We start from the raw sequence: 26,581 nt of genomic DNA on the forward strand, positions 1-26,581 counted from the left end.
TTTCAAGTGTGGCCCATGAACTAGTGATATTAGCATCACATGGGAGCTTGTTAGAAATGCAGAATCTCAGGCCCTACCCCAGACCTTTCGAATCAGAATCTGTACATTAATAATATACTTAGATAACTGATATACACACTACAAGTTGACAAATAAAGCTCTAGAGTGTTCCTTGTCAAACCCTGTTATACAGTAGAATCATCTGAGGAGCTTTAAAAAATATTGATGCTGGGCCCCACCCTCAAAGACTTCAATTAATATTGGATATTTCCTTAGGCACTGTTATTCTTTAAAAAATATCCCAGGTGATTTAATATCCAGCTAGGATCAAGAACCATTGATCTGAAGAAGCTTCTGCCTCTTTATTTGGTAAAACTGGAAATTAGTCAGGTGGCCCAGATTCTCCCTCTGATGTGTCAGCCACTATTTTTGGATGCCACCTACTTCCTTCCTCCCCCAACCATCTGAGTATCTCTGTTGACATTTAGACCTAAGATCTGTTTTATAAGGGACAAATGTTTGGCACCCTGGTGGTCTCTAAGCAGTAGAACTTCCTAGATTCCACTTTTTTTTTTCAGCTTCTTCAGGACCAATCATCTGTCTTTATTCCTAACCCACAGTCAGTTCAGGTGCCTTGATAATCAAGTACCCAGTCATATCCATGTTATAAACACCATCCCACTTGATTTGGGCTTTGATATTCTGCTTTGATATATCTGTGAGCATATATGAGATTACTATGCTGAAGGCTTCATAGAAAATTTCTGAGAATATTTATTAAGAATATTTATTTTAGGGGCATCTGGGTGGCTCAGTCAGTTAAGCATCTGACTTCAGCTCAGGTCATGATCTTGCAGTCCGTGAGTTCAAGCCCTGCATCGGGCTCTGTAATGGCAGCTCAGAGCCTGGAGCCTGCTTCGGATTCTGTGTCTCCCTCTCTTTCTGTCCCTCCCGTGCTCCCACTCTCTCTTCATCTCTGTCTCTTTCTCTCAAAAATAAAAATAAAAATAAACATTAAAAATATTTATTTTACTTGAAAGGATTTCAAAGAAAATATTTTGAAGACATTCTTACAGGTGCCTGAAAATTCTTCAGAATTCAGTTTCCAAAGTGATATAGGATAAAGGAGAATGCGAGGGAGCATAGGTCCCCCTCTGCTTCCAGGAACCTGGAAGTTTAGGTTGTAAATTGGAGTATGGATCTGTGGAGACATGTGATAATTTATCTCATATTTCTGGAGCAAACATCAATTTAATAAAAAAGATTTTGGGGTAAATGTTTGAATTTTGGCACTCTTAAGAAATTTTTGTCACCAAACTGTATGAGGAACATCAGCCAGATCCCACTTTATTATATGACCTAGTTGTGTAAGGCAGTGTTGTTAGGGACCCGGTTGTGTTAGTGCTGCATCCAGATACAAGTGAACAGGCCTTTACAGTCGCCAAAAGAGATTATGCGTATATCACAGACCTGCAATGGTTCGTTCTAGTCTGCCAGATCTGATGATTGAATTGTGATTCCTAGGTGAGTCCAAAGATAGACCCACCTTTTCAGCTTTGTGGTAGTGGTGGTGGTGATGCTTTGACTATAGAAAACACTTTTGATGCTGGCAAATAAGTTCAACCTACTTTTGTTACTCCACGTAATAAGCATGATTGTTTGTATAAGAATGTGATGATTATTCTCCTTCCTATTACAATCAATTCTGATATTAGAAAACTGCTAAAATCTGGCATCTTGTTATACTTTGAAATTATATATGTGTGTGTGTGTGTGTATATATATATATATATATATATATATTTCAATTTTTAGTGTTTAGTTTTGAGAGAGAGACAGAGACAGAGCGTGAGTTGGGGAGGAGCAGAGAGAGAGGGAGACACAGAATTCGAAACAGGCTCCAGGCTCTCAGCACAGAGCCCGACGCTGGGCTTGAACTCACAACAGTGAGATCATGACCTGAGCCAAAATCAGCTGCTTAACCAGCTGAACCACCCGGGTGCCTTGAAATTATATTTTCAACCAGGAACATGAATGGGTTGTTTTTTTTAAAAAAAATTTTTTTAACGTTTATTTATTTTTGAGACAGAGAGAGACAGAGCATGAACGGGGGAGGGTCAGAGAGAGAGGGAGACACAGAATCGGAAGCAGGCTCCAGGCTCTGAGCCATCAGCCCAGAGCCTGATGCGGGGCTCGAACTCACGGACCGCGAGATCGTGACCTGAGCTGAAGTCGGACGCTTAACCTACTGAGCCACCCAGGCGCCCCTGAATGGGTTGTTTAAAAATGATAAATTTGAAGCATAAACCTGAAGTCAGTGAAAGAATGAAGACAACAAGGGAAATTCAGAACACTTTAATGTTGATTTGTTTCTTAGCCTCCCAACAAAGAACATAACAGGAAAGATGATAGGAGGTAGATCAATTATAATTAGTTAATCTATAAGCAGTAGAAATACATCTAAAAACCATAGACTGTATAAAATGCTTGGGTAAAATATGGGACACAAATGTACTATAGAAATTAGCACAACCATGGAATTAAGCCTAGGATTTTTCTAGTTTTATATAGTAAATTGTGCATATGCTTCAGGAAATAAGAAAGCAAATATAGAAAACATGACTTCAGAAAGCTATTTTGTGATGGGTAATGACTTTCTGTTCCTATTTAACTCTTAGCTGTTATATAACAGTATTAATATTTAAAAAATCATTTTATTATAATGTATAACAAATATTTAAGAGTGTTAAAGTGTGGACACATAAATGTACAACTCCGTGAATGATCATCAACATGTATGTAACTGCCATCTTGGCTAGCATTCCACAAACCTCTCTTAGCGATCCCTCCAGTCACTATCTACCTCTCCTCCCCAAAAGGATCACGAGCTTGTCTTGTTATACTGGGTGTTTTGGCAGTTTTTGAACTTCATATAAATGAAGTCATATAGGAGATATTTGTTTCTGTCTTTCTCTATTGCTCAATATTGTTTTTGTGGGATTCACCAATGTTTTTGGCCATAGTTTTAGTTTATTAATTTTCATTTTTGTGTAGTATCTGTTTACTTGTATATGCTGTGCATTCTACTGATTGACATTTGGATCATTTACATTTTGAAGCTACTTTTGTTGCTTTGAACATTTTTATATATCTCTTGGTACACACATGTATTTCTCATACCTAGAACTTATTGTTGAACTGTAGGGTATGTATACTTTCTTTCTTAAAACTTTTTTTAATGTTTATTTGTTTTTGAGAGAGAGAGAGCGTGAGCAGGGGAGGGGCAGAGAGAGAGGGAGATACAGAATCCAAAGAAGGTTCCAGGCTCTGAGCTGTCAGCACAGAGCCCGATGTAGGGCTTGAACTCATGAGCTGTGAGATCATGACCTGAGCTGAAGTCAGACACTTAACCAACTGAGCCACCCAGGTGCCCTGGTATGCATATTTTCAATTTGAGTAGATAATGCCAAATAATTTTCCAAAGTGGGGTGCATATTTATACTTCCACCGGAAAAGTATGAGGGTTTATGTCATTTTCCATTCTTGTCAACACTTGGCATTATCTTAACATTAGCCATTCTGGTAAGGTGTATAATACCATGTTGTTTTAATTCACATTTCTTGAATACTGATATGATTGAACAACTTTGCATATGCTCTTTGGCATTTGGATAGCCTCTTCTGTGAAGTGCCTATCCAACTTTAGTGCTTTAAATTTTTTATTTTTTTTTTTATTATTTTTTTTAATGTTTATTTTTTTTAATTTATATATGAAATTTATTGTCAAATTGGTTTCCATACAACACCCAGTGCTCATCCCAAAAGGTGCCCTCCTCAATACCCATCACCCACCCTCTCCTCCCTCCCACCCCCCATCAACCCTTAGTTTGTTCTCAGTTCTCAACACTCTCTTATGCTTTGGCTCTCTCCCACTCTAACCTCTTTTTTTTTTTTTTTCCTTCCCCTCCCCCATGGGTTCCTGTTAAGTTTCTCAGGATCCACATAAGAGTGAAACCATATGGTATCTGTCTTTCTCTGTATGGCTTATTTCACTTAGCATCACACTCTCCAGTTCCATCCACGTTGCTACAAAAGGCCATATTTCATTTTTTCTCATTGCCACGTAGTATTCCATTGTGTATATAAACCACAATTTCTTTATCCATTCATCAGTTGATGGACATTTAGGCTCTTTCCATAATTTGGCTATTGTTGAGAGTGCTGCTATGAACATTGGGGTACAAGTGCCCCTATGCATCAGTACTCCTGTGTCCCTTGGATAAATTCCTAGCAGTGCTACTGCTGGGTCATAGGGTAGGTCTATTTTTAATTTTCTGAGGAACCTCCACACTGCTTTCCAGAGCGGCTGCACCAATTTGCATTCCCACCAACAGTGCAAGAGGGTTCCCGTTTCTCCACATCCTCTCCAGCATCTATAGTCTCCTGATTTGTTCATTTTGGCCACTCTGACTGGCGTGAGGTGATACCTGAGTGTGGTTTTGATTTGTATTTCCCTGATAAGGAGCGACGCTGAACATCTTTTCATGTGCCTGTTGGCCATCCGGATGTCTTCTTTAGAGAAGTGTCTATTCATGTTTTCTGCCCATTTCTTCACTGGGTTATTTGCTTTTCGGGTGTGGAGTTTGGTGAGCTCTTTATAGATTTTGGATACTAGCCCTTTGTCCGATATGTCATTTGCAAAGATCTTTTCCCATTCCGTTGGTTGCCTTTTAGTTTTGTTGGTTGTTTCCTTTGCTGTGCAGAAGCTTTTTATCTTCATAAGGTCCCAGTAATTCACTTTTGCTTTTAATTCCCTTGCCTTTGGGGATGTGTCGAGTAAGAGATTGCTACGGCTGAGGTCAGAGAGGTCTTTTCCTGCTTTCTCCTCTAAGGTTTTGATGGTTTCCTGTCTCACATTCAGGTCCTTTATCCATTTTGAGTTTATTTTTGTGAATGGTGTGAGAAAGTGGTCTAGTTTCAACCTTCTGCATGTTGCTGTCCAGTTCTCCCAGCACCATTTGTTAAAGAGACTGTCTTTTTTCCATTGGATGTTCTTTCCTGCTTTGTCAAAGATTAGTTGGCCATACATTTGTGGGTCTAGTTCTGGGGTTTCTATTCTATTCCATTGGTCTATGTGTCTGTTTTTGTGCCAATACCATGCTGTCTTGATGATGACAGCTTTGTAGTAGAGGCTAAAGTCTGGGATTGTGATGCCTCCTGCTTTGGTCTTCTTCTTCAAAATTACTTTGGCTATTCGGGGCCTTTTGTGGTTCCATATGAATTTTAGGATTGCTTGTTCTAGTTTCGAGAAGAATGCTGGTGCAATTTTGATTGGGATTGCATTGAATGTGTAGATAGCTTTGGGTAGTATTGACATTTTGACAATATTTATTCTTCCAATCCATGAGCAGGGAATGTCTTTCCATTTCTTTAAATCTTCTTTAATTACCTTCATAAGCTTTCTATAGTTTTCAGCATACAGATCCTTGACATCTTTGGTTAGATTTATTCCTAGGTATTTTATGCTTCTTGGTGCAATTGTGAATGGGATCAGTTTCTTTATTTGTCTTTGTGTTGCTTCATTGTTAGTGTATAAGAATGCAACTGATTTCTGTACATTGATTTTGTATCCTACAACTTTGCTGAATTCATGTATCAGTTCTAGCAGACTTTTGGTGGAGTCTATCGGATTTTCCATGTATAATATCATGTCATCTGCAAAAAGCGAAAGCTTGACTTCATCTTTGCCAATTTTGATGCCTTTATTTTCCTTTTGTTGTCTGACTGCTGATGCTAGAACTTCCAGCACTATGTTAAACAACAGCGGTGAGAGTGGGCATCCCTGTCGTGTTCCTGATCTCAGGGAAAAAGCTCTCAGTTTTTCCCCATTGAGGATGATGTTAGCTGTGGGCTTTTCATAAATGGCTTTTATAATCTTTAAGTATGTTCCTTCTATCCCGACTTTCTCAAGGGTTTTTATTAAGAAAGGGTGCTGGATTTTGTCAAAGGCCTTTTCTGCATCGATTGACAGGATCATATGGTTTTTCTCTTTTTTTTTGTTAATGTGATGTATCACGTTGATTGATTTGCGAATGTTGAACCAGCCCTGCATCCCAGGAATGAATCCCACTTGATCATGGTGAATAATTCTTTTTATATGCCGTTGAATTCGATTTGCTATTATCTTATTGAGAATTTTGGCATCCGTATTCATCAGGGATATTGGCCTGTAGTTCTCTTTTTTTACTGGGTCTCTGTCTGGTTTAGGAATCAAAGTAATACTGGCTTCATAGAATGAGTCTGGAAGTTTTCCTTCCCTTTCTATTTCTTGGAATAGCTTGAGAAGGATAGGTATTATCTCTGCTTTAAACGTCTGGTAGAACTCCCCTGGGAAGCCATCTGGTCCTGGACTCTTATTTGTTGGGAGCTTTTTGATAACCGATTAAATTTCTTCGCTGGTTATGGGTCTGTTCAAGCTTTCTATTTCCTCCTGATTGAGTTTTGGAAGAGTGTGGGTGTTCAGGAATTTGTCCATTTCTTCCAGGTTGTCCAATTTGTTGGCATATAATTTTTCATAGTATTCCCTGATAATTGTTTGTATCTCTGAGGGATTGGTTGTAATAATTCCATTTTCATTCATGATTTTATCTATTTGGGTCATCTCCCTTTTCTTTTTGAGAAGCCTGGCTAGAGGTTTGTCAATTTTGTTTATTTTTTCAAAAAACCAACTCTTGGTTTCGTTGATCTGCTCTACAGTTTTTTTAGATTCTATATTGTTTATTTCCGCTCTGATCTTTATTATTTCTCTTCTTCTGCTGGGTTTAGGCTGCCTTTGCTGTTCTGCTTCTATTTCCTTTAGGTGTGCTGTTAGATTTTGTATTTGGGATTTTTCTTGTTTCTTGAGATAGGCCTGGATTGCAATGTATTTTCCTCTCAGGACTGCCTTCGCTGCGTCCCAAAGCGTTTGGATTGTTGTATTTTCATTTTCGTTTGTTTCCATATATTTTTTAATTTCTTCTCTAATTGCCTGGTTGACCCACTCATTCGTTAGTAGGGTGTTCTTTAACCTCCATGCTTTTGGAGGTTTTCCAGACTTTTTTCTGTGGTTGATTTCAAGCTTCATAGCATTGTGGTCTGAAAGTATGCATGGTATGATTTCAATTCTTGTAAACTTATGAAGGGCTGTTTTGTGACCCAGTATATGATCTATCTTGGAGAATGTTCCATGTGCACTCGAGAAGAAAGTATATTCTGTTGCTTTGGGATGCAGAGTTCTAAATCTATCTGTCAAGTCCATCTGATCCAATGTCTCAATCAGGGCCCTTGTTTCTTTATTGACCGTGTGTCTAGATGATCTATCCATTTCTGTAAGTGGGGTGTTAAAGTCCCCTGCAATTACCACATTCTTCTCAATAAGGTTGCTTATGTTTATGAGTAATTGTTTTATATATTTGGGCGCTCCGGTATTCGGCGCATAGACATTTATAATTGTTAGCTCTTCCTGATGGATAGACCCTGTCACTATTATATAATGTCCTTCTTCATCTCTTGTTACAGCCTTTAATTTAAAGTCTAGTTTGTCTGATATAAGTATGGCTACTCCAGCTTTCTTTTGGCTTCCAGTAGCATGATAAATAGTTCTCCATCCCCTCACTCTCAATCTAAAGGTGTCCTCAGGTCTAAAATGAGTCTCTTGTAGACAGCAAATAGATGGGTCTTGTTTTTTTTAATCCATTCTGATACCCTATGTCTTTTGGTTGGCGCATTTAATCCATTTACATTCAGTGTTATTATAGAAAGATATGGGTTTAGAGTCATTGTGATGTCTGTATGTTTTATGCTTGTAGTGATGTCTCTGGTACTTTGTCTCACAGGGTCCCCCTTAGGATCTCTTGTAGGGCTGGTTTAGTGGTGACGAATTCCTTCAGTTTTTGTTTGTTTGGGAAGACCTTTATCTCTCCTTCTATTCTAAATGACAGACTTGCTGGATAAAGGATTCTCGGCTGCATATTTTTTCTGTCTAGCACACTGAAAATCTCGTGCCAATTCTTTCTGGCCTGCCAAGTTTCAAAAGAGAGATCAGTCACGAGTCTTATAGGTCTCCCTTTATATGTGAGGGCACGTTTACCCCTTGCTGCTTTCAGAATTTTCTCTTTATCCTTGTATTTTGCCAGTTTCACTATGATATGTCGTGCAGAAGATCGATTCAAGTTCCGTCTGAAGGGAGTTCTCTGTGCCTCTTGGATTTCAATGCCTTTTTCCTTCCCCACTTCAGGGAAGTTCTCAGCTATTATTTCTTCAAGTACCCCTTCAGCACCTTTCCCTCTCTCTTCCTCCTCTGGGATACCAATTATGCGTAGATTATTTCTTTTTAGTGTATCACTTAGTTCTCTAATTTTCCCCTCATACTCCTGGATTTTTTTATCTTTTTCTCAGCTTCCTCTTTTTCCATAACTTTATCTTCTAGTTCACCTATTCTCTCCTCTGCCTCTTCAATCCGAGCCGTGGTGGTTTCCATTTTGTTATGCATTTCGTTTAAAGCGTTTTTCAGCTCCTCGTGACTGTTCCTTAGTCCCTTGATCTCTGTAGCAAGAGATTCTCTGCTGTCAGCTATACTGTTTTCAAGCCCAGCGATTAATTTTATGACTATTATTCTAAATTCACTTTCTGTTATATTATTTAAATCCTTTTTGATCAGCTCATTAGCTGTTGTTATTTCCTGGAGATTCTTCTGAGGGGAATTCTTCCGCTTGGTCATTTTGGATAGTCCCTGGTGTGGTGAGGACCTGCAGGGCACTTCCCCTGTGCTGTGGTGTATAACTGGAGTTGGTGGGCGGAGCCGCAGTCAGACCTGATGTCTGCCCCCAGCCCACCGCTGGGGCCACAGTCAGACTGGTGCGTGCCTTCTCTTCCCCTCTCCTAGGGGCGGGATTCACTGTGGGGTGGGGTGGCCCCTCTGGGCTACTTGCACACTGCCAGGCTTGTGATGCTGGGGATCTGGCGTCTTAGCTGGGGTGGGTAGGCAAGGTGCACGGGGGCAGGAGGGGCAGGCTTAGCTTGCTTCTCCTTAGGTGATCCACTTCAGGAGGGGCCCTGTGGCAGCAGGAGGGAGTCAGATCCGCTGCCGGAGGTTTGGCTCCGCAGAAGGGCAGAGTTGGGTGTTTGCGCGGAGCGAGCAAGTTCCCTGGCAGGAACTGGTTCTCTTTGGGATTTTGGCTGGGGGATGGGCGGGGGAGATGGCGCTGGCGAGCGCCTTTGTTCCCCACCAAACTGAGCTCTGTCGTCAGGGGGCTCAGCAGCTCTCCTTCCCTTTGTCCTCCAGCCTTCCCGCTTTCTGAGCAGAGCTGTTAACTTATGACCTCCCAGACGCTAAGTGGCGCTTGCTGTAGGAACACGGTCCGTCAGGCCCCTCCGCTTTTTGCAAGCCAGACTCGGGGGCTCTGCTTGGCCGGCGAGCCGCCCCTCCGCCCCGGCTCCCTCCCGCCAGTCCGTGGAGCGCGCACCGCCTCGCCGCCCTTCCTACCCTCTTCCGTGGGCCTCTCTCTGCGCTTGGCTCCGGCGACTCCGTTCTGCTAATCCTCTGGCGGTTTTCTGGGTTATTTAGGCAGGTGTAGGTGGAATCTAAGTGATCAGCAGGCCGCGCGGTGAGCCCAGCGTCCTCCTACGCCGCCATCTTCCCTCTCCCTCGCTTTAAATTTTTTAAACTTAATTAAAATTAAATTAATAAATTTTAAATTTAATTGAGAATTTTTTTACTGGATTTTTTTTCCCATTGATTTGTAGAGTTTCTTTATATATTAGCAATGTAAGTCCTGTGGTGCTTTTACATACCTCAAATACCTTCTCACATTTATGGCTTACCTTTTCATTGTTCTAATGGTGTCTTTTGATCTGTCTTGCAGATTCCAGAAACACTACTAAGACCATTATTCCTTAGTGCAACTTTATCTATGCTATTATTTATATCCATTATATATTTTAGTAACTATAGAAATAGCCCCTTATTTTGATCCACCATATTCTTGGCTACAGTTTGTATCATAATGCTCTATGTCCTCAGTTACCATCTTAAAAATAAATAAAATTTCTATCAACATAAGACAAATATTTATGCCTAGAAACATCTTTCTGATTTTTATAGTACTGTAATTTCCATGATTTATGTCATGCAATTGTAAGGTACATAGACATTAAAAGAATAGTCCTTAAAACATTTGAACGTTTGCCATATTGAAACATAACCTGAGCCCCTCTTTAAGGTGTTAAAAATATGTTGGTAGGATAATCATGAAAAGACTTTTGTGAGAATTCCCTAATACCTGTACAATCACTTATACTTTAAAGAATGAAAAACGGGCTACAGGAAGTTATAGGTTATTTTGAACCCAAATAAAATACTTCTTGTCCTTGAGTAGATGATCTTACTTTAATAAATCATCATTTTCTATACTATTGCTGTTACCATTGTGTCTTAGAGAAGTCTTTTAAATACTTGGTACCCAACCTCAGACTTCCAAATTCTCTTTATTCATAACTGTCCTCGTGTTTTTTTTTTTTTATGACTAGTGTTTTAAAGTGTGTGGTGAGTGATCCTGATGATTTATGAGGGGAAAGATGTACAGTTCATGTGCACAACAATTGAGTTTTGGGGCTGGATGCATGATACTATAGATCCCCAGATTATTGATGCAGAGTAAACTGAAAAAAGTCATTGAAAACAGTGATGAGACAAAAATGATTGAAAAACAAGAGGAACATAGTACCAATGTTGAGGCATGGCTACTCTGGGATGTGATTGCTGACAAGTGAGTGAGTAGTTAGAACAGGTGTCATGCAATACAAAATGGCTGTCTCTGCTCACACTGGGTGGGTCTAACAGAAAGACTTAATTGATTTCTTAGTGTAACTCTAAAATTGCAATTTATGCTGTTTTTTTTTTTTAATTTTTTTTTTCAACATTTATTTATTTTTGGGACAGAGAGAGACACAGCATGAACGGGGGAGGGGCAGAGAGAGAGGGAGACACAGAATCGGAAACAGGCTCCAGGCTCTGAGCCATCAGCCCAGAGCCCGACGCGGGGCTCGAACCCACGGACCGCGAGATCGTGACCTGGCTGAAGTCGGACGCTTAACCGACTGCGCCACCCAGGCGCCCCTATGCTGTTTTTTTAATGGCTATTCAAAGTACTGATTTTTTTTTTTTTTTTGGGCCAAAACAACCAGCCACTAAGATAACCGGCAGATTAGAAGTATTTCATTTGATATTGATAAGATTTGGTTTAGTAGATGTTAGAAACTATCACCCAGATAGTACACTTTTAAGAAAAAGGCAGTACCAGGTTCTTTTTTAAGATACACTGGATTGGAAATGTATATATTACACTGTTGATTTTCTTAAGTACATTTGATATTTATAGGAATTCATCAGTCTCATTTCAAAATAAATATTCATGTTCCATCCAGGAAATTGGCATCTTCCTTTGAAGAGGTAGTGAAGCACCAGACTTGGCTATTGACTCAATTATTGTTCATTTTTCTGTAAAATTTAGTTTGACAAACTTCCTAAAATATTTGGTAACAAAACCAAACCTCACATTATTAACATTGTAAAAAAGAAATAATGCCTGAAGCAAATATGCTATATAAACGTAATTTCTTTTTTCTCCTTCTTCTTGAATACATAAAATCATGCATAAGATATAGGCTGCAGACTGGTGTGAACAATAACATTTAAAAACTGAGGTGCCCTAGTTTTTAAGACTTTATTTTTTAGAGCAGTCTTAGGTTTAGAACAAAATGGAGAGGAAGTTATAGAGATTTTCCATATATCCCCTACCCCTACACGTGTATAGCCTCCCTCACTAACAACATCACCCACAAGAATGGTATATATATATATATATATATATATATATATATATATATATATACATATTTTTTTTTTTTTTTTTTTACCAAGGATGGGCCTACATAAACATATCATAATCGCCCTAAGTCCAATAGTTTACTTTAGGGCTCACTCTTGGTGTTGTAAATTCTGTGGGTTTGGACAAATGCATAATGACATATATCCATCATTATAATATCATGCAGAGTATTTTTAATGCCCTAAAAATCCTCTGTGCTCAACCTATTCATTCCCCCTCCTATCCTCTGCCAACCATTGAATATTTTATTCTCTCCATAGTTTTTGCTTTTTCCAGAATGTCATGTAGTTGGAATTAGACACTAATGTAGTCTTTTCAGATGGGCTTCTTTCATTTATTTTATTATTAAAATGTTTTTAATGTTTATTTATTTTTGAGAGAGAAAGACAGCATGAGCAGGCGAGGGTCAGAGAGAGAGGGAGACACAGAACCCTAAGCAGGCTCCAGGCTCTGAGCTGATGGCACAGAGCCTGATACGGGGCTTGAACTCACAGACCGTGAGATCATGATCTGAGCTGAAGTTGGACACCCAGCTGGCTGAGCCACCTAGACGCCCCTGGGCATCTTTCATTTAATCATATACATTTGCATTTCCTTCATGTCTTTTCATATCTTGATAGATTATTTCTTTTTAGCACTGAATCATATTTCATTGTCTAGATGTACTACAGTTTATTTATCCATTCACCTACTGAAGAACATCTTGGTTTCTTCAAAGTTTGGGCACTTAATGAACAAAGCTGCTAAAAACATCTGTGTACAGGTTTTTGTGTGGACGTGTTTCCACTTCCTTTGAGTGAATGCTAAGGAGTGTGATTGCTGGATAATATGGTAAAAATATGTTTCGTTTTCTAAGAAACCACCAAACTGTCTTCTAAGTGGCAGCACCATTCTGCATTCCCACCAGCAATGTGTGAGAGTTCTGATTGCTCCACATTGTTGCCAACATTTGGTGTTGGTCCCAAGCACCATTCAGTGTTTTGGCCATTTTAATAGATGCATAATGGTATCTTGTTTTAGTTTGCATTTCCCTGATGACATATGATGTGGAGAGTCTTTGTATCTGCTTATTTGCTATCTGTTTATCTTATTTGGTGAGGCTTATGTTAAGGTCTTTGCCTATGTTTATTTGTTTATTCATTCATTCATTTATATTCTTTTTAAATTAAGTTTCATGCATAGGGGCACTTGTACCCCAATGTTTACAGCAGCACTTTCAACAATAGCCAAATTATGGAAAGAGCTTAAATGTCCATCAACTGATGAATGGATAAAGAAATTGTGGTTTATATACACAATGGAATATTACATGGCAATGAGAAAGAATGAAATATGGCCTTTTGTAGCAACGTGGATGGAACTGGAGAGTGTTATGCTAAGTGAAATAAGTCATACAGAGAAAGACAGATACCATATGTTTTCACTCTTATGTGGATCCTGAGAAACTTAACAGAAGACCATGGTGGAGGGGAAGGAAAAAAAAAGGTTAGAGAGGGAGGGAGCCAAAACATAAGAGATTCTTAAAAACTGAGAACAAACTGAGGGTTGATGGGGGGTGGGAGGGAGGGGAGGGTGGGTGATGGGTATTGAGGAGGGCACCTGTTGGGATGAGCACTGGGTGTTGTATGGAATCCAATTTAACAATAAATTTCATATTAAAAAAAACAAAACAAAACAAAATAAATAAATTCCAGTAAAGTTAACATACAGTGTTAAATTAGTTTCAAGTGTATGATACAGTATTTTAACAATTCCGTACATCACCCAGTGCTCATCACAAGTACCCTCCTTAATCCCCATCCCCTATTTCACCCATCTCTCCACCTGCCTCCCCTCTGGGAGACATCAGTTTGTTTTCCATAGTTAAGAGTCTGTTTCTTGGTCTCTCTCTCTCTCTCTTTGGCCTTTGCCCATTTGTTTTGTTTCTTAAATTCCACATATGACTGAAATCATATGGGATTTTTCTTTCTCTGACTTATTTGCTTGACACTATACTTTCAAGCTTTATCCATGTCATTGCAAATGGCAAGACTTCATTCCTTTTTATCGATGAATAATATTCCATTGTAGAGATATCACTTTTTCTTTATCTATTCATCTGTTGTTTGATACTTGAGTTTCTCCCGTAAATTGGCTATTGTAAACAATGCTGCTATGAACATAGGGGCTCATGTATCCCTTTGAATTAGTGTTTTTTGTGTGTTTTGAGTAAATACCTAGTAGTGTGATTGCTGGATCATAGGGTTGTTCTATTTTTAACTCTCTGAGGACCCTCCAAAGGTGCAGAGTGTCTGCACCAGTTTGCATTCCCACCAACAGTGTAAGAGGGTTCTTTTTTTCCACCACATCCTCACCAACACCTGTTGTTTCTCGTGTGTTTTAGTTTAGCCATTCTGACAGGTGTGAAGTGATATGTCATTATAGTTTTAATTGGCATTTTCCTGATGATGAGTGATGTTGAACATCTTTTCATGTGTCTGTTGGCCATCTGGATGTCTTCTTTGGAGAAATATCTGTTCATGTCTTCTGTCTTTGGCCCATTTTAAAAAGTGGGCTGTTTATTTTTTTATTGTTTAATTTTAAATGTTCTTTGTGTAGTTTGGATCACAGCCCTTTATCAGATGTGTCTTTTGCAAATATTTTCTCATAATCTGCAGCTTGTCTTGTTTTCCTCTTGACATTATCTTTCATAGAGCAGAAATTTTAAATTTAATTTAATTTTAAAATATTTTTTTTGGAAATTTTTAATTTTTATTTATTTAATTTTTTTTCTTTTTTTTTTTTTTAACAAGGACAGTTTTTTTTTTTTTTTTACTTGAAGCATACTTCAGAATACTTGGTTCTAAAAGATATATATAAAACATTCCATCCAAGAAAAATAGAATACACATTTTCTTCAAGTACACACTGAAGAATCCCCTGGTTAAATCACATAAAAAGAGATGAAGGAAAGAGGTGGTCGTCTCCCCAGTAAGCTACTCTGGAAGAAGGAAGTTGGCAAAATAGCATATTGTATTCCTGAATACTTATGACTTAAGCATCAAAACTTACTGAATTATTCACCATGATCAAGTGAGATTCATTCCTGGGCTGCAGGGCTGGTTCAATATTTGCAAATCAATGTTATATATCACATTAATAAAAGAAAGGATAAGAACCATATAATCCTGTCAATCGATGCAGAAAAAGACAAAATACAGTATCCTTTCTTAATAACAACCCTCAAGAAATTCGGGATAGAAGGAACATACTTAAATATCATAAAAACCATTTATGAAAAGCCCACAGCGAATATCATCTTCAACGAGGAAAACCTGAGAGCTTTCCCTCTGAGATCAGGAACACGACAGGGATGTCCACTCTCACTGCTGTTGTTTAGCACAGTGTTGGAAGTCCTAGCATCAGGAATCAGACAACAAAATGAAATCAAAGGCATCAAAATTGGCAAAGATGAAGTCAAACTTTCACTTTTCACAGAGGGCATGATACTCTACATGGAACACCCAGCAGACTCCACAAAAAGTCTGCTAGAACTGATACATGAATTCAGCAAAGTCGCAGGGTACAAAATCAGTGTACAGAAATCGGTTGCATTTTTATACACCAATAATGAAGCAACAGAAAGAGAAATAAAGAAACTTATCCCATTTACAAATGCACCAAGAACCATAAAATACCTAGAAATAAACCTAACCAAAGATGTAAAAGATCTGTATGCTGAAAACTATAGAAAGCTTATGAAGGAAATTGAAGAAGATATAAAGAAATGGAAAAACATTCCATGCTCATGGATTGGAAGAATAAATATTGTTAAAATGTCAACACTACCTGAGCAGTCTACACATTCAGTGCAATCCCAATCAATATTGCACCAGCATTCTTCTCAAAGCTAGAACGAACAATTCTAAAATTTGTGTGGAACCATAAAAGACCCCAAAGAACAAAAGTAATGTTGAAGAAGAAAACCAAAGCGGGAGCCATCACAATCCCAGACTTTAGCCTCTCCTACAAAGCTGGACATTTTTAATTTTAATGAATTCCAGTTTATCAATTCTTTATTTCACGGATAGTCTTTGGTGTTGTATCTTAAAAAGGCACCATCATACCAGACGTCATCTAGGTTTTCTCCTGTGTTGTCTTCTAGGAATTTTACAGATTTGTGTTTTACATTTAGGAATATGATCCATTTTTAGTTAATTTTTATGAAGGACATAAGGTCTATGTCTAGATTCATGTTTTTGCATGCGATATCCAGTTGTGCTAGCAACCATTTGTTGAAGAGGCTATCTTTGCTCCATTATATTGCCTTTGCTTTTTTGTCAAAGATTAGTTGACTATATATATGGGGGTTTATCTCTGGGCTCTCTATTCTTTTTCATTGATCTATTTGTCTATTCTTTTGTCAATATCACACTGTCTGATTACTGTCGCTTCCTTGTAAGCATGGAAGTCAGGTAGTGTCAATCCTCCAACTATTCTTATTTTTCAGTGTTATGTTGGCTAATATCATTTGCCTCTTCATATAAACTTTAGAATCAGTTTGATGATGTCCATAAAATAGCTTTCTGGGATTTCAATTGGGATTGCTTTGAATGTATCGATCATGTTGGGAAGAACTGACATCTTGACAATATTGAATCCTCCTATTCATGGACGTGAATGCACCGGTTTTCAACCTCCTTCATTATTTGCACTGATTATTTTTAAAATTTTTATTAATGTTTACTCATTTTTTGAGAGACAGAGAAAGAGACAGAGGGTGAGTGGGGGAGGGGAGAGAAAGAGAGACAGACAGAAAGAGAGAGAGACAGAATCTGAAGCAGGCTTGAGGTTCTGAGCTGTCAGCACAGAGCCTGATGCAGGGCTCGAACTCATGAACCGTGAGATCATGACCTGGCCCAAGCTGGACCCTTAACCTTCTAAGCCACCAAGGTGCACCTAAAAAATTTTTTTAATGATTATATTTTTGAGAGAGAGAGCATGTGCATGTGAGCAAGTGGGGGAGGGACAGAGAGAGAGAGGGAGGCACAGAATCCAAAGCAGGCTCCAGACTTGAGCTGTCAGCACAGAGCCCAGTGCAGGACTTGAACTGTGAGATCATGACATGAACCAAAGTTGGACGCTTAACTGACTGAGCCACCCAGGCGCCCCTGCGCTGTATTTTAAGATTAATACCAGTGCCCTTTCAACTGGGTTATTGTAAGACATAGAAGAGATAGTAAATGAAAATGGCTGGCCCATAGAAGATACTAATAAATTAAAAATCTGTTTTTTTTTCTCTCTCTTTATAATCTCAACATAGTCAACTGTGTCAGTAAAACATAGGGTTTAAAGGTTAATGACCCATTTATGAATATGAAAGAAGTATGATCATTTGTATGATTTTTGTAACTGTTACATTGAATGAATACTACAAGTCAGATTTAATCATAAAGTACTTCTATCTTGCACCATCTCTTTATATTTATTCAGTGGGTCTGATTGTTATTCTGCTCTCCAGTGAAAACTCTGGTGGACTTCTCAGCTTTTCTAGTCACTTTTAGGTAACTCAAAGTCCTCCAATCAGTAATTAAAATATTTAGTCTCATGTAATAGTGAAAAATTTGAACTTGCTTTAACCCTAAGGCTTTTGCCCCTTGTCTTGCCCAGGCCTGCTGCAGTTGAGGAAAGAGGATGTAGTTGCTTTTTTCTTTTCTCCTACCTTGAACTTCTTCTTTCAGATGTTCATTCATAGTCCTGACTTTGGTTTCTGATCCTTTCAGATTTGGATCATAGGAAATGAGAAAACCTAAGGGGGTTGGGCAGGAAAGTTCTTACTTAACTCATACTATTGCAAGCTGATTTCACACACTCTAGGCTTAATAAGGATTTGAATTTACTCATTGTCCCCTGGAGGGTCTCTCACCTGCACTCTCTTCTGCCTTATTGCTTATTCCTCCTAATCCCCTAGGCATTCAGCTATAGTAACAGATCCTCTCTGCTAAAGTCTTGTCTCTGCTTCATGGCAGCCTCTTGGACAGGATCAAAGATAAGTCCACATTCCACATTCTCTCTCTCTCTCTCCTTCTGTCTCTCTGTCTCTCTCATGTGTGGCCCATATATGATTCACAGAAAATATACATACTCCCATTGCCTTGATAATACTGGAAGAGTATGTTACTAAAGCAGCAATCTCAGCCATCAGCAGCTAGGCAGACTGTGTTTCTCAGGCAGAAATCATACCCCAGTTCATTGCAGGGGATATATCAAGCCCTTTTGATGCCCTTGGAGGTCTACTCACTTTGCTCGAGGAAGGGGTAGACACCCCTCTTCCCTGCCTTTGTAGGGGAGCAAGGAGACTTGGAACTCACATTACAGCTTTCTCTGAAAAAGTCCTCTCCAAAACATGTCTACTATTTTCAGCTTATGACCTTTTATAGCCTTACTGTGGGTGAGGAGTTAGATAAGTAGGTTTTCAGGAACATGGTTTATAAATTCTGCATGTATTCTTATATCCTCTTTGGAGAGAAATACATATTGGCTCTTGGTGCTTCAGCTGAAATATTATTTTATTAATCTGTTACCCTATAACAGAATGAGCGAATTATCATTAATAGCAATAAATACATTATTTCAATTATGTAAATGAAGTAAATGTAGGAATCTAAATGAGCAGACTGTATGTAATATTAAAAAACATGAGCAAAATTTTAAAGTTCAAATGAAGGAAAATATTGATCTGCAGAGACTGGACATGAATTTGAAACAGAAACATCAAAGTGGTCATTATTTCATAATTTCATAAGATAGATTATCTGAATATTGATTTACCTAAAGTACACAAGGATAAAGAGGAAAAAACAAGGATAAAGTAATTCAGAAATGCATAATGGTAAACATTTCATATTGTGAATCTGCTCCCTTGAGCTAAATGTCATAGTTCAAGAGGCTTGCAGTCTTCATGACATTAAGGTCATGTATGTAAAATGCAAATTTTACAATTCACTTCTGTCATTTTACTTGTTATATTGTTATGAAAAGTACATTTCTTGACATATCTGTTGACTATTCTCCAGAAAGTGCCTGAAAAATATTGAACTTGGAAACAAAGCCTACAGAAAGGAGAATATTTTCATTCATTATTAGGAAAACTGTACTTTAGAACCTGGTATTAATATGTGAGTAATTAAAACAATATAAGTAACATAGGTAATAATAAAAATATGAAACTTTGCTAGGGAACTTGCTTGTTTACAATTACTATTCTATTAGTGGTTTTCCTCTGGAAGTGTAACTATGTAAGTTTGATTTCCTTAACTAACCATTTGTTGAAAATATAATCTCTATTCCAAATGGAAACAACCTGTTTATTTCTGATAATATATGTTCTCTGGAATTGCAGTGCTATTGAACATTCAACTAGCCAAATCCTGTAGCTGCTACTTAGTTCTCATCATTGATTCTATAGCATCTGACATTATTGACTTCTTATTCTTTTGAAATCCTTTTCAAACATGGCTTATGTTATATTATCTCTCCATCAGCTCTACTCTCTATGAGGGCAGAGATTTTTTTTCTGTTTATATCAGTGTAATTCACTCCTTAAATAGTACCTGACCTATGGAAGGTATCCATTAAATATATTTGCTTAATGTGTCAATTCTTTTACATATCTGTCTATTCCTTTTCTGATTTTTTTGTTAACTCCTTTTCCTTCTTCCAAATTTTTAAGCTGATTACTCCCCTGATGTTGAGTCTCTTTCTGTCCCTACTCTTCTTTCATTTTTGAGTACTCATTCATTATAATCATATGACTTCTCTGGTTGAATGCCACCCATGTCTCTACCACTGACCCTGCCCTTTTTTCCACAATCAAACCTCCAACTGCCCTATCTTTGTATGTTTGTCCCAGAGTCCCTTCAAATTCAGCGTATCTAAAAGTTTTTTTTTTTTTTTTTGAGCTCTCCGCTTGTAATACAGGTTCTCATTTTGACAACCCTCTTTTTCCGTTTTTTTTTTTTTTTTGTTTTTTTTTTTTTTTTTTTTTTTTTAGAAATAATTGACATACATCACTGTGTAAGTTTAATGTATATAACATGATGGTTTGATTTACATATATTGTGAAATGATTACCACCATAGGTTAATCAACACCCACCCTCCATCATCTCATGCAGATAACAATAAAAAGAGAAAAAAAAATTCCCCTTGTGCTAAGAACACTTAGGATCTACTCTCATAACAACTTTCCTAAACATCATACAGGAGTGTTAACTATAGTCATCATGTTGTACATTACATGCCTGGTACTTATTCATCTTATAACTGGAAGTTTATACCTTTCAACCACCTTCTTCCAGTTCCCCTAGTCCCCACCCCCCTGCCCCTGGTAACCACAAATCTCTTTGTGTGTGTGTGTGTGTGTGTGTGTGTGTGTGTGTGTGTTTGTGTGTGTGTGCTTGTTTTTTGTTTTGATTCCGCAAGTGAGAGCATACAGGATTTATCTTTCTCTCTCTGACTTATTTCACTTAGCATAATGCGTTCAAGGTCCATCCATGTTATAGCTCTTTTAATCAATGGCAGTAGTATTTTCTCATTCTTCCTGTTTTAAACTCTAAATCTATTTTGATAGACCTATATTATCATTTTACACCACTAGCATCAATCATCATCAATAATACTCATATAATGCTTTATAGTTTGAAAAGCATTTTTGCATGCATAATTTTCTCTCTTAGGACTTGTTCCTACTTTTTTCCAAGAGACTAATTTTGACAATTTAAAATATTTAATTTATTATTGTGCAACAAATTTAAAATTACGATCAAGATAAGTGTAACTAGAAGTACAGAGTGCTATGAATTCGGAAAACAGATGACTAACTTAATTGTTTGCATACGAATGTGCTTATATGCGCGTTTCTGCGTGTATTTTGCAAAGCTGTTTAGGTAGGCTTGCTGAAGTATATCACATCGAAGTAGATGCTGAACGATACATAGGAGAGCTAGAGGAAACAGTGTGTGCAATGACCCCGTCATGGAAAGGAGCTTGGTATTTTTAAGAATCTGAAAGAGGGGCTTCTGGGTGGCGCAGTCGGTTAAGCGTCCGACTTCAGCCAGGTCACGATCTCGCGGTCCGTGAGTTCGAGCCCCGCGTCTGGCTCTGGGCTGATGGCTCAGAGCCTGGAGCCTGTTTCCGATGCTGTGTCTCCCTCTCTCTCTGCCCCTCCCCCGTTCATGCTCTGTTTCTCTCTGTCCCAAAAATAAATAAAAAACGTTGGAAAAAAAAAATTAAAAAAAAAAAAAAGAATCTGAAAGAAAGCTAATGTACTCTGAATGGAATAACAAGGGAAAGAGTGGCAGAAGACAAAGCTAATGAGATAGGCAATTCCTCACCACAAACATTTATTTATTACTCAGAAAGTATGATGCTATCTTTTGTATTATATGTATATTTTCACTTCTGACTTCTGAAATCCTCTCAATTGTGATCATTGTAACCTAATCTTTTAAATAACTGATTAATTGGTTTACTTTTACAAGTGAAATATTTAATATTATAGAATTCAGTAATTACTATGCGTTTGTTACAGATTTACTCATTCTTTTGTGTTTTACAAAAATATTTGAAAATACCAAATGTTTTGTTGGAATAACATTGAATTTATGAGATAGTTTTCCACTATTGAGGCTTCTCATTAGTATATATTCATTCATTTATTTAGGTCTACTTTTATATCATTTAATAAAGTTTTATAGTTTTCATTATGAATGTATTACATATTTTTTAATTCATTCCTATATAGCCTTGTATTTTGCTTCTAAAGTAAATGGAATTTTTTCTACTAGATTTTTAAATAATTTTTACTGCAATATAGGAATAGAGTGGTTTTTATATTTTGATTTTGTGTCCAGCAACCTAGTAAAGATCTCTAGGTAAATAATCAGATAATCTTTTAAAAATATAAACCAAAGAGGAAATGATGAAGGCAAAATCCCTAGGCATCCTTCTTTTTTTTTTAATATATAATCCTTAGAGAGTAAATTAAAGAATGGATAAATAAAGTTGGGAATATTAAGAGGTATAAAGATGGTAAGAAGGTTTATAAGGCCTAGTTTCAATTTAGCAAGACAGACTCCAAAGATGTTTTCTGAGAGTGACAGATCCTTGGAGAATTGTGTCCCCACAACCATATTCGTGGCCATGTTCCTTTATATCTTGTGAGCAGAGGCATTGACTGCCTTTGTGCCTTTCTTTTCAAGGATGTCAGTATAGTGAACAGACTTGGAAGATAGAGATAGTATCTCTGTTTACTGTCCAGTTTAGTAAACATTATGTCTTCCTATGAGACAGAGGTCAGGGAGGCTTACTGTCCCTTAGGAAAGAGTTGGGTCCCATAACATTGGCTCCCTCTTGTAACACAACCCATTGTTTATGCAGCATCTCTTGGCTCTTTGCACATTCTCCTATGGGAATTGTGGTTGGAGTACCAGTACAAATGATTTTAATCTGATGAATGCTATTGTTGTGAGTGATAAACTATGTTTTGTCTCTAGGAGTCTCCTGTCTTTTGCCAGCATCCATAAAATGTCAGGGTAAATGCTGACACCCTTCACAGTTCTTGACAGTTTTGGCAATGAGGAAGGGATGCTGACAGAGACATGGATGTTTGGAGGACGGAGGAGGAGAACATCAGAGCTGATTCATGGGATGACTAATGGATTGAGAGAAGTCCATTGGGATTGGTAGCAAACTTGCTGATCAAATTGTAAATCAGTGGAGCAATAAATATTCCTTTACTTTATTGACTGTTTAAAGTAGGAATTGGGGCAGTGTGAGAGGATAGTTGTAGGCTGAGAACCAGGGAATAAATTTTAAAACAGCTGCCTAAATGGTTGGTACCAACCCTCCTTTAGGCAAGGGGACTTCCTTGACAATCTTCTAGTCAGTCTCAGGTCTGTCAATTGTGGCAATTGGCACAACAAATTTGCATTTCCTTTCAGACAATAGTTTCAGAGATATGTACTTACACTGAGCATGAGAGGGAAATTCATCAGCCCTATGTACACAAATCAGGCAAATCATGAGAATGTTGGCTGGCTTTCTTGGGAAATGGGTAAAGTGGGTCATGCAATGCTGGTTACAGGAGAATGGCAATAGTTGAGTTGTTGTTTAGCTCAGATTCCTCTTATGGTCTGCCATGCCAACTTCAGATCATTTGGAGATGGAAGTAAGAGTTCTTGGAATTTTCTGCAGTAGATCTTGTCTGCTACAAGAGAGCTTTTTTTTTTTTTTTTTAAATTTTTTTTTTTTAACGTTTATTTATTTTGGGGACAGAGAGAGACAGAGCATGAACGGGTGAGGGGCAGAGAGAGAGGGAGACACAGAATCGGAAACAGGCTCCAGGCTCTGAGCCATCAGCCCAGAGCCTGACGCGGGGCTCGAACTCACGGACCGCGAGATCGTGACCTGGCTGAAGTCGGACGCTTAACCGACTGCGCCACCCAGGCGCCCCAAGAGAGCTTTGACCCTGTCATGAAGATTTCCCTAAAAGAGACAAATTCAAGGGGAAACCACAGATTAGGCACCAATTAATATTGGACTCCTACCGTACTGGATTGGGTTTATCATGCTGATATAAATGACCTGCTAAAGAATGAAACACTCACCAAAGAATTTTAGGTAAATTCTTGTAGTCAGCCTGCAGCCCTGGGAAAGTCCTGTAGCCCTTACATGGAAACTGGGCTAGAATTTAGGAGATGTTATCTTGATAAGAGGTCAGCAGATGTCTTTAATCTGAGGTTATCGTGTTGCTCTTCCACTCTGATCAGTTGATTCTAGATACGCCATTGTGGCCCTTGAAACTAAACTGTGTTATGTTTTCAGCTTTTTGAATCATTTGAAGTTAGATAACATGCTTTAGTTTATCCCCAAATTCACTCAAAAATCCAGTGGACCTTCCACAGTCCCTATTACCCACCGGCATCTGTTATTGTTAAATGTTGGAAGGACATCTTCAAAAATCAAAATGAAAAGACTTCTGACTCTGCCTTCCTCCTTTCCTCCTAGTCCACGTACTACATATTAGCGAAGGCAGTTTGGTCACTGAATGTGGCTCCCCCCAGAAAGGGATAATTTACTCTCAGCCACTTTGTGGATCGTGATCAGGAAGAAAGGGATTAATAACCTTGCTTTGACTATCCAAGATTCCACCAAGACCATTTCTGGATGTGATATATCATCCCTTTTCCCTTATAGCAACCTTAGTCCATCCTGATTGGTATACTCTCTGAGTGGTAGTCCAGCTAACAGGGGGCCTCGGGAATTCAGTACTTAATTCTGGTTTAGGCACTTAGATATTCTTGTCGGTTTGACACGGTCCTAAATAATAAGTATAATCACCACTTGGTTGAGTATACTGCTTGCCAAGTCTCCCTGCAGTGGCCCAAATGAATTCAAGTGGAAGGCATAAATTTTTATAAATTTTGTGAAAATTCCCTTTTCATTTTTACTTCTTACCCTTTCCAACAAAAGGTCTGGATGTGAGTAGGGTGGAAAGAAGGTGAAGGTATAGCTTCTGGAGATGAACACGTTTAATGGTACCGCGTGGAAGTGAATTTAATGATCTTCCAGAACTTCTCCTGGAGTATTCCTCATAAAGAAAGATACTTTCATGTGTCTCTCCCAATCTGTGACAAGATCCATAAATATAATTGACTGCTGTCCTGCCATTCTCTGCTAGGTGACTCTGCCCATTGTTTGTATTATCATTGCTTTTGAACTTAAGAAGTTTATCAGAAATGCAAGGATGTTCTCAGTGCCTTCATCTCCCACACAAAAATCCTAATAACACCTTTGGATGTCTTCCCTACCCCCTTTTCTGTAGCGGTCGCACAGTGGAATGAGTAAATGCCACTTCGTGGGTAGCATGGGCAAACAGATCAGATTGGACTAACTGTCCTCATGCAGTGCGTCTAGAAACAGGGTCTAGATCCAGTTATCTTAACCGAACTGGAAACTCTAAGGCCAACTAGCAGGACTGGAAGCCTTGTAGAAAACACCGTCAATCTACGTCTGCCAAATGGTGTAGGTCCCTTCTCCAGAGACCCTCAAATTGTGAACAACATGTTCTTTCCGGGAACACCATGTACACCTTTGAGACTGTGTGTCTTGTGTCCAAACCACACATTATTTTACTCCCGTACCAAGAACGTAGTGACTCGCATTGTAGTCATGGTTGAGAGATCTTTGAATGTTTAAGCAAACACCACCAGTAGATGATATCGCACTCAGATGATTTTGGATTTAGTTTCTGTTTAGATAGCATTCTGGAAATGGTAAAACCATAGCAGTGGAGACCAGATTAGTGGTTGTCAGGGTTCGGGAAGGGACAAAGGTGTGACTAAAAAAGAGCCTCACAGAGGAGTTCATGGTGAATTACATTCAGCATAGTTTTAGTATAAGTGAATTTTATCATAGCCTGTTCTAAATATTCCCATAAAGTATAGCATATATGATGAGAGAAAATGCATGTATGTGTGTGTGAGGGAAATATAGAAATAGTTTCTATGATTAATGCTGTAAACAATCCAAAAATAATCATAACATTTAATATTATTTTGAATATATATATATTGAATATATATTGAATATATATTGAATATATTGAATATATATATAATATTATTTTGAATATATATATATATATATATAATGTATCTACATTTTACATATTTTTGCTCCCAAATTATACTAGACTTCAGGTAATGCTAAATTTAGTTTTAATTTACCAAATCTACCATGGATGAGTGTTGCAGGGGGCGGGCAGGGAGGTGTGTCTGGAGTGGTGTTGGAGTTGGGTGACCAGGAAATTTTAAGCTTGAAGTCGTGGTAATGCATACTCACATCTCTGGTTTTCTCTAGACACGCCATCACAACGAGTACAGTTTATTCTTGGAACTGAGGATGATGATGAGGAACACATTCCTCATGACCTTTTCACAGAACTGGATGAGATTTGCTGGCGTGAAGGTGAGGATGCTGAATGGCGAGAAACAGCCAGGTGAGGATTTTTGCTGAGCGGGAAGGTATAGGAAATAATTTTCATGCTATTGGAAAAGAGATTTGTAAAGCCACGGTTTTGCAAACATTCGTGAGTGCTGTCGATTTCTGAAATGGCTCATCTGGCCTGGGCATATCCTATAATGGGATATGGGTCAGAATGAGATCTGAAGACAGCAATTATAGTAAACAGTGATGCAGAGCCAGCAACAGCTGCAGCCTGAAAGATAAACAGCAGCATAATTTGTGTGTCATCAGGAAAACAATAAGAATCTAAAAGTAATTTATTTCTATCTTTTCAACTGCTGGCCTGTGCCCAAACTAGGCATATTATATGATAATTTGAGTGTGGGGCTTTTTTTTTTTTTTTTTTTTTTTTTTTTTTTAAAGAAAGGGAAAGCATTCTAAGAGGCTGTAGGTATACTGGATTTATGTACTATTTGGTGAGGATAAAAATATTTTGTAATGTGTTTCTAGGATATGTGTACATTTCAACATAGGTGTTTTTTCAAAATAACTTTTTACAATTTTATTTGAAAAGTGTATTTATTTATTTGGAGAGAGAGAGAGAGAGAGCGAGCGAGCGCATGAACAGGGGAGGGGCAGAGAGAGAGG

The 26,581-nt window shown here is 38.2% G+C and overlaps 1 protein-coding gene across 7 annotated transcripts in view; it reads left to right on the forward strand.

Moving 5' to 3' along the window:
• Positions 1-26,581, forward strand: part of SLC4A10 (solute carrier family 4 member 10) — a 300,561-nt gene that overhangs the window by 139,585 nt on the left and 134,395 nt on the right. For all 7 annotated transcript variants that reach the window (XM_025912673.2, XM_025912675.2, XM_086718748.1 and 4 more), the window contains one exon: positions 25,829-25,967. In XM_025912673.2, the coding sequence (XP_025768458.1) occupies positions 25,829-25,967 (139 nt within the window). The remainder of the gene's footprint in view (positions 1-25,828; positions 25,968-26,581) is intronic.

Source organism: Puma concolor, chromosome C1, assembly GCF_028749965.1.
Source record: "Puma concolor isolate L17-30 chromosome C1, mPumCon1.1.hap2, whole genome shotgun sequence".
Taxonomy (NCBI): Eukaryota; Metazoa; Chordata; class Mammalia; order Carnivora; family Felidae; genus Puma; species Puma concolor.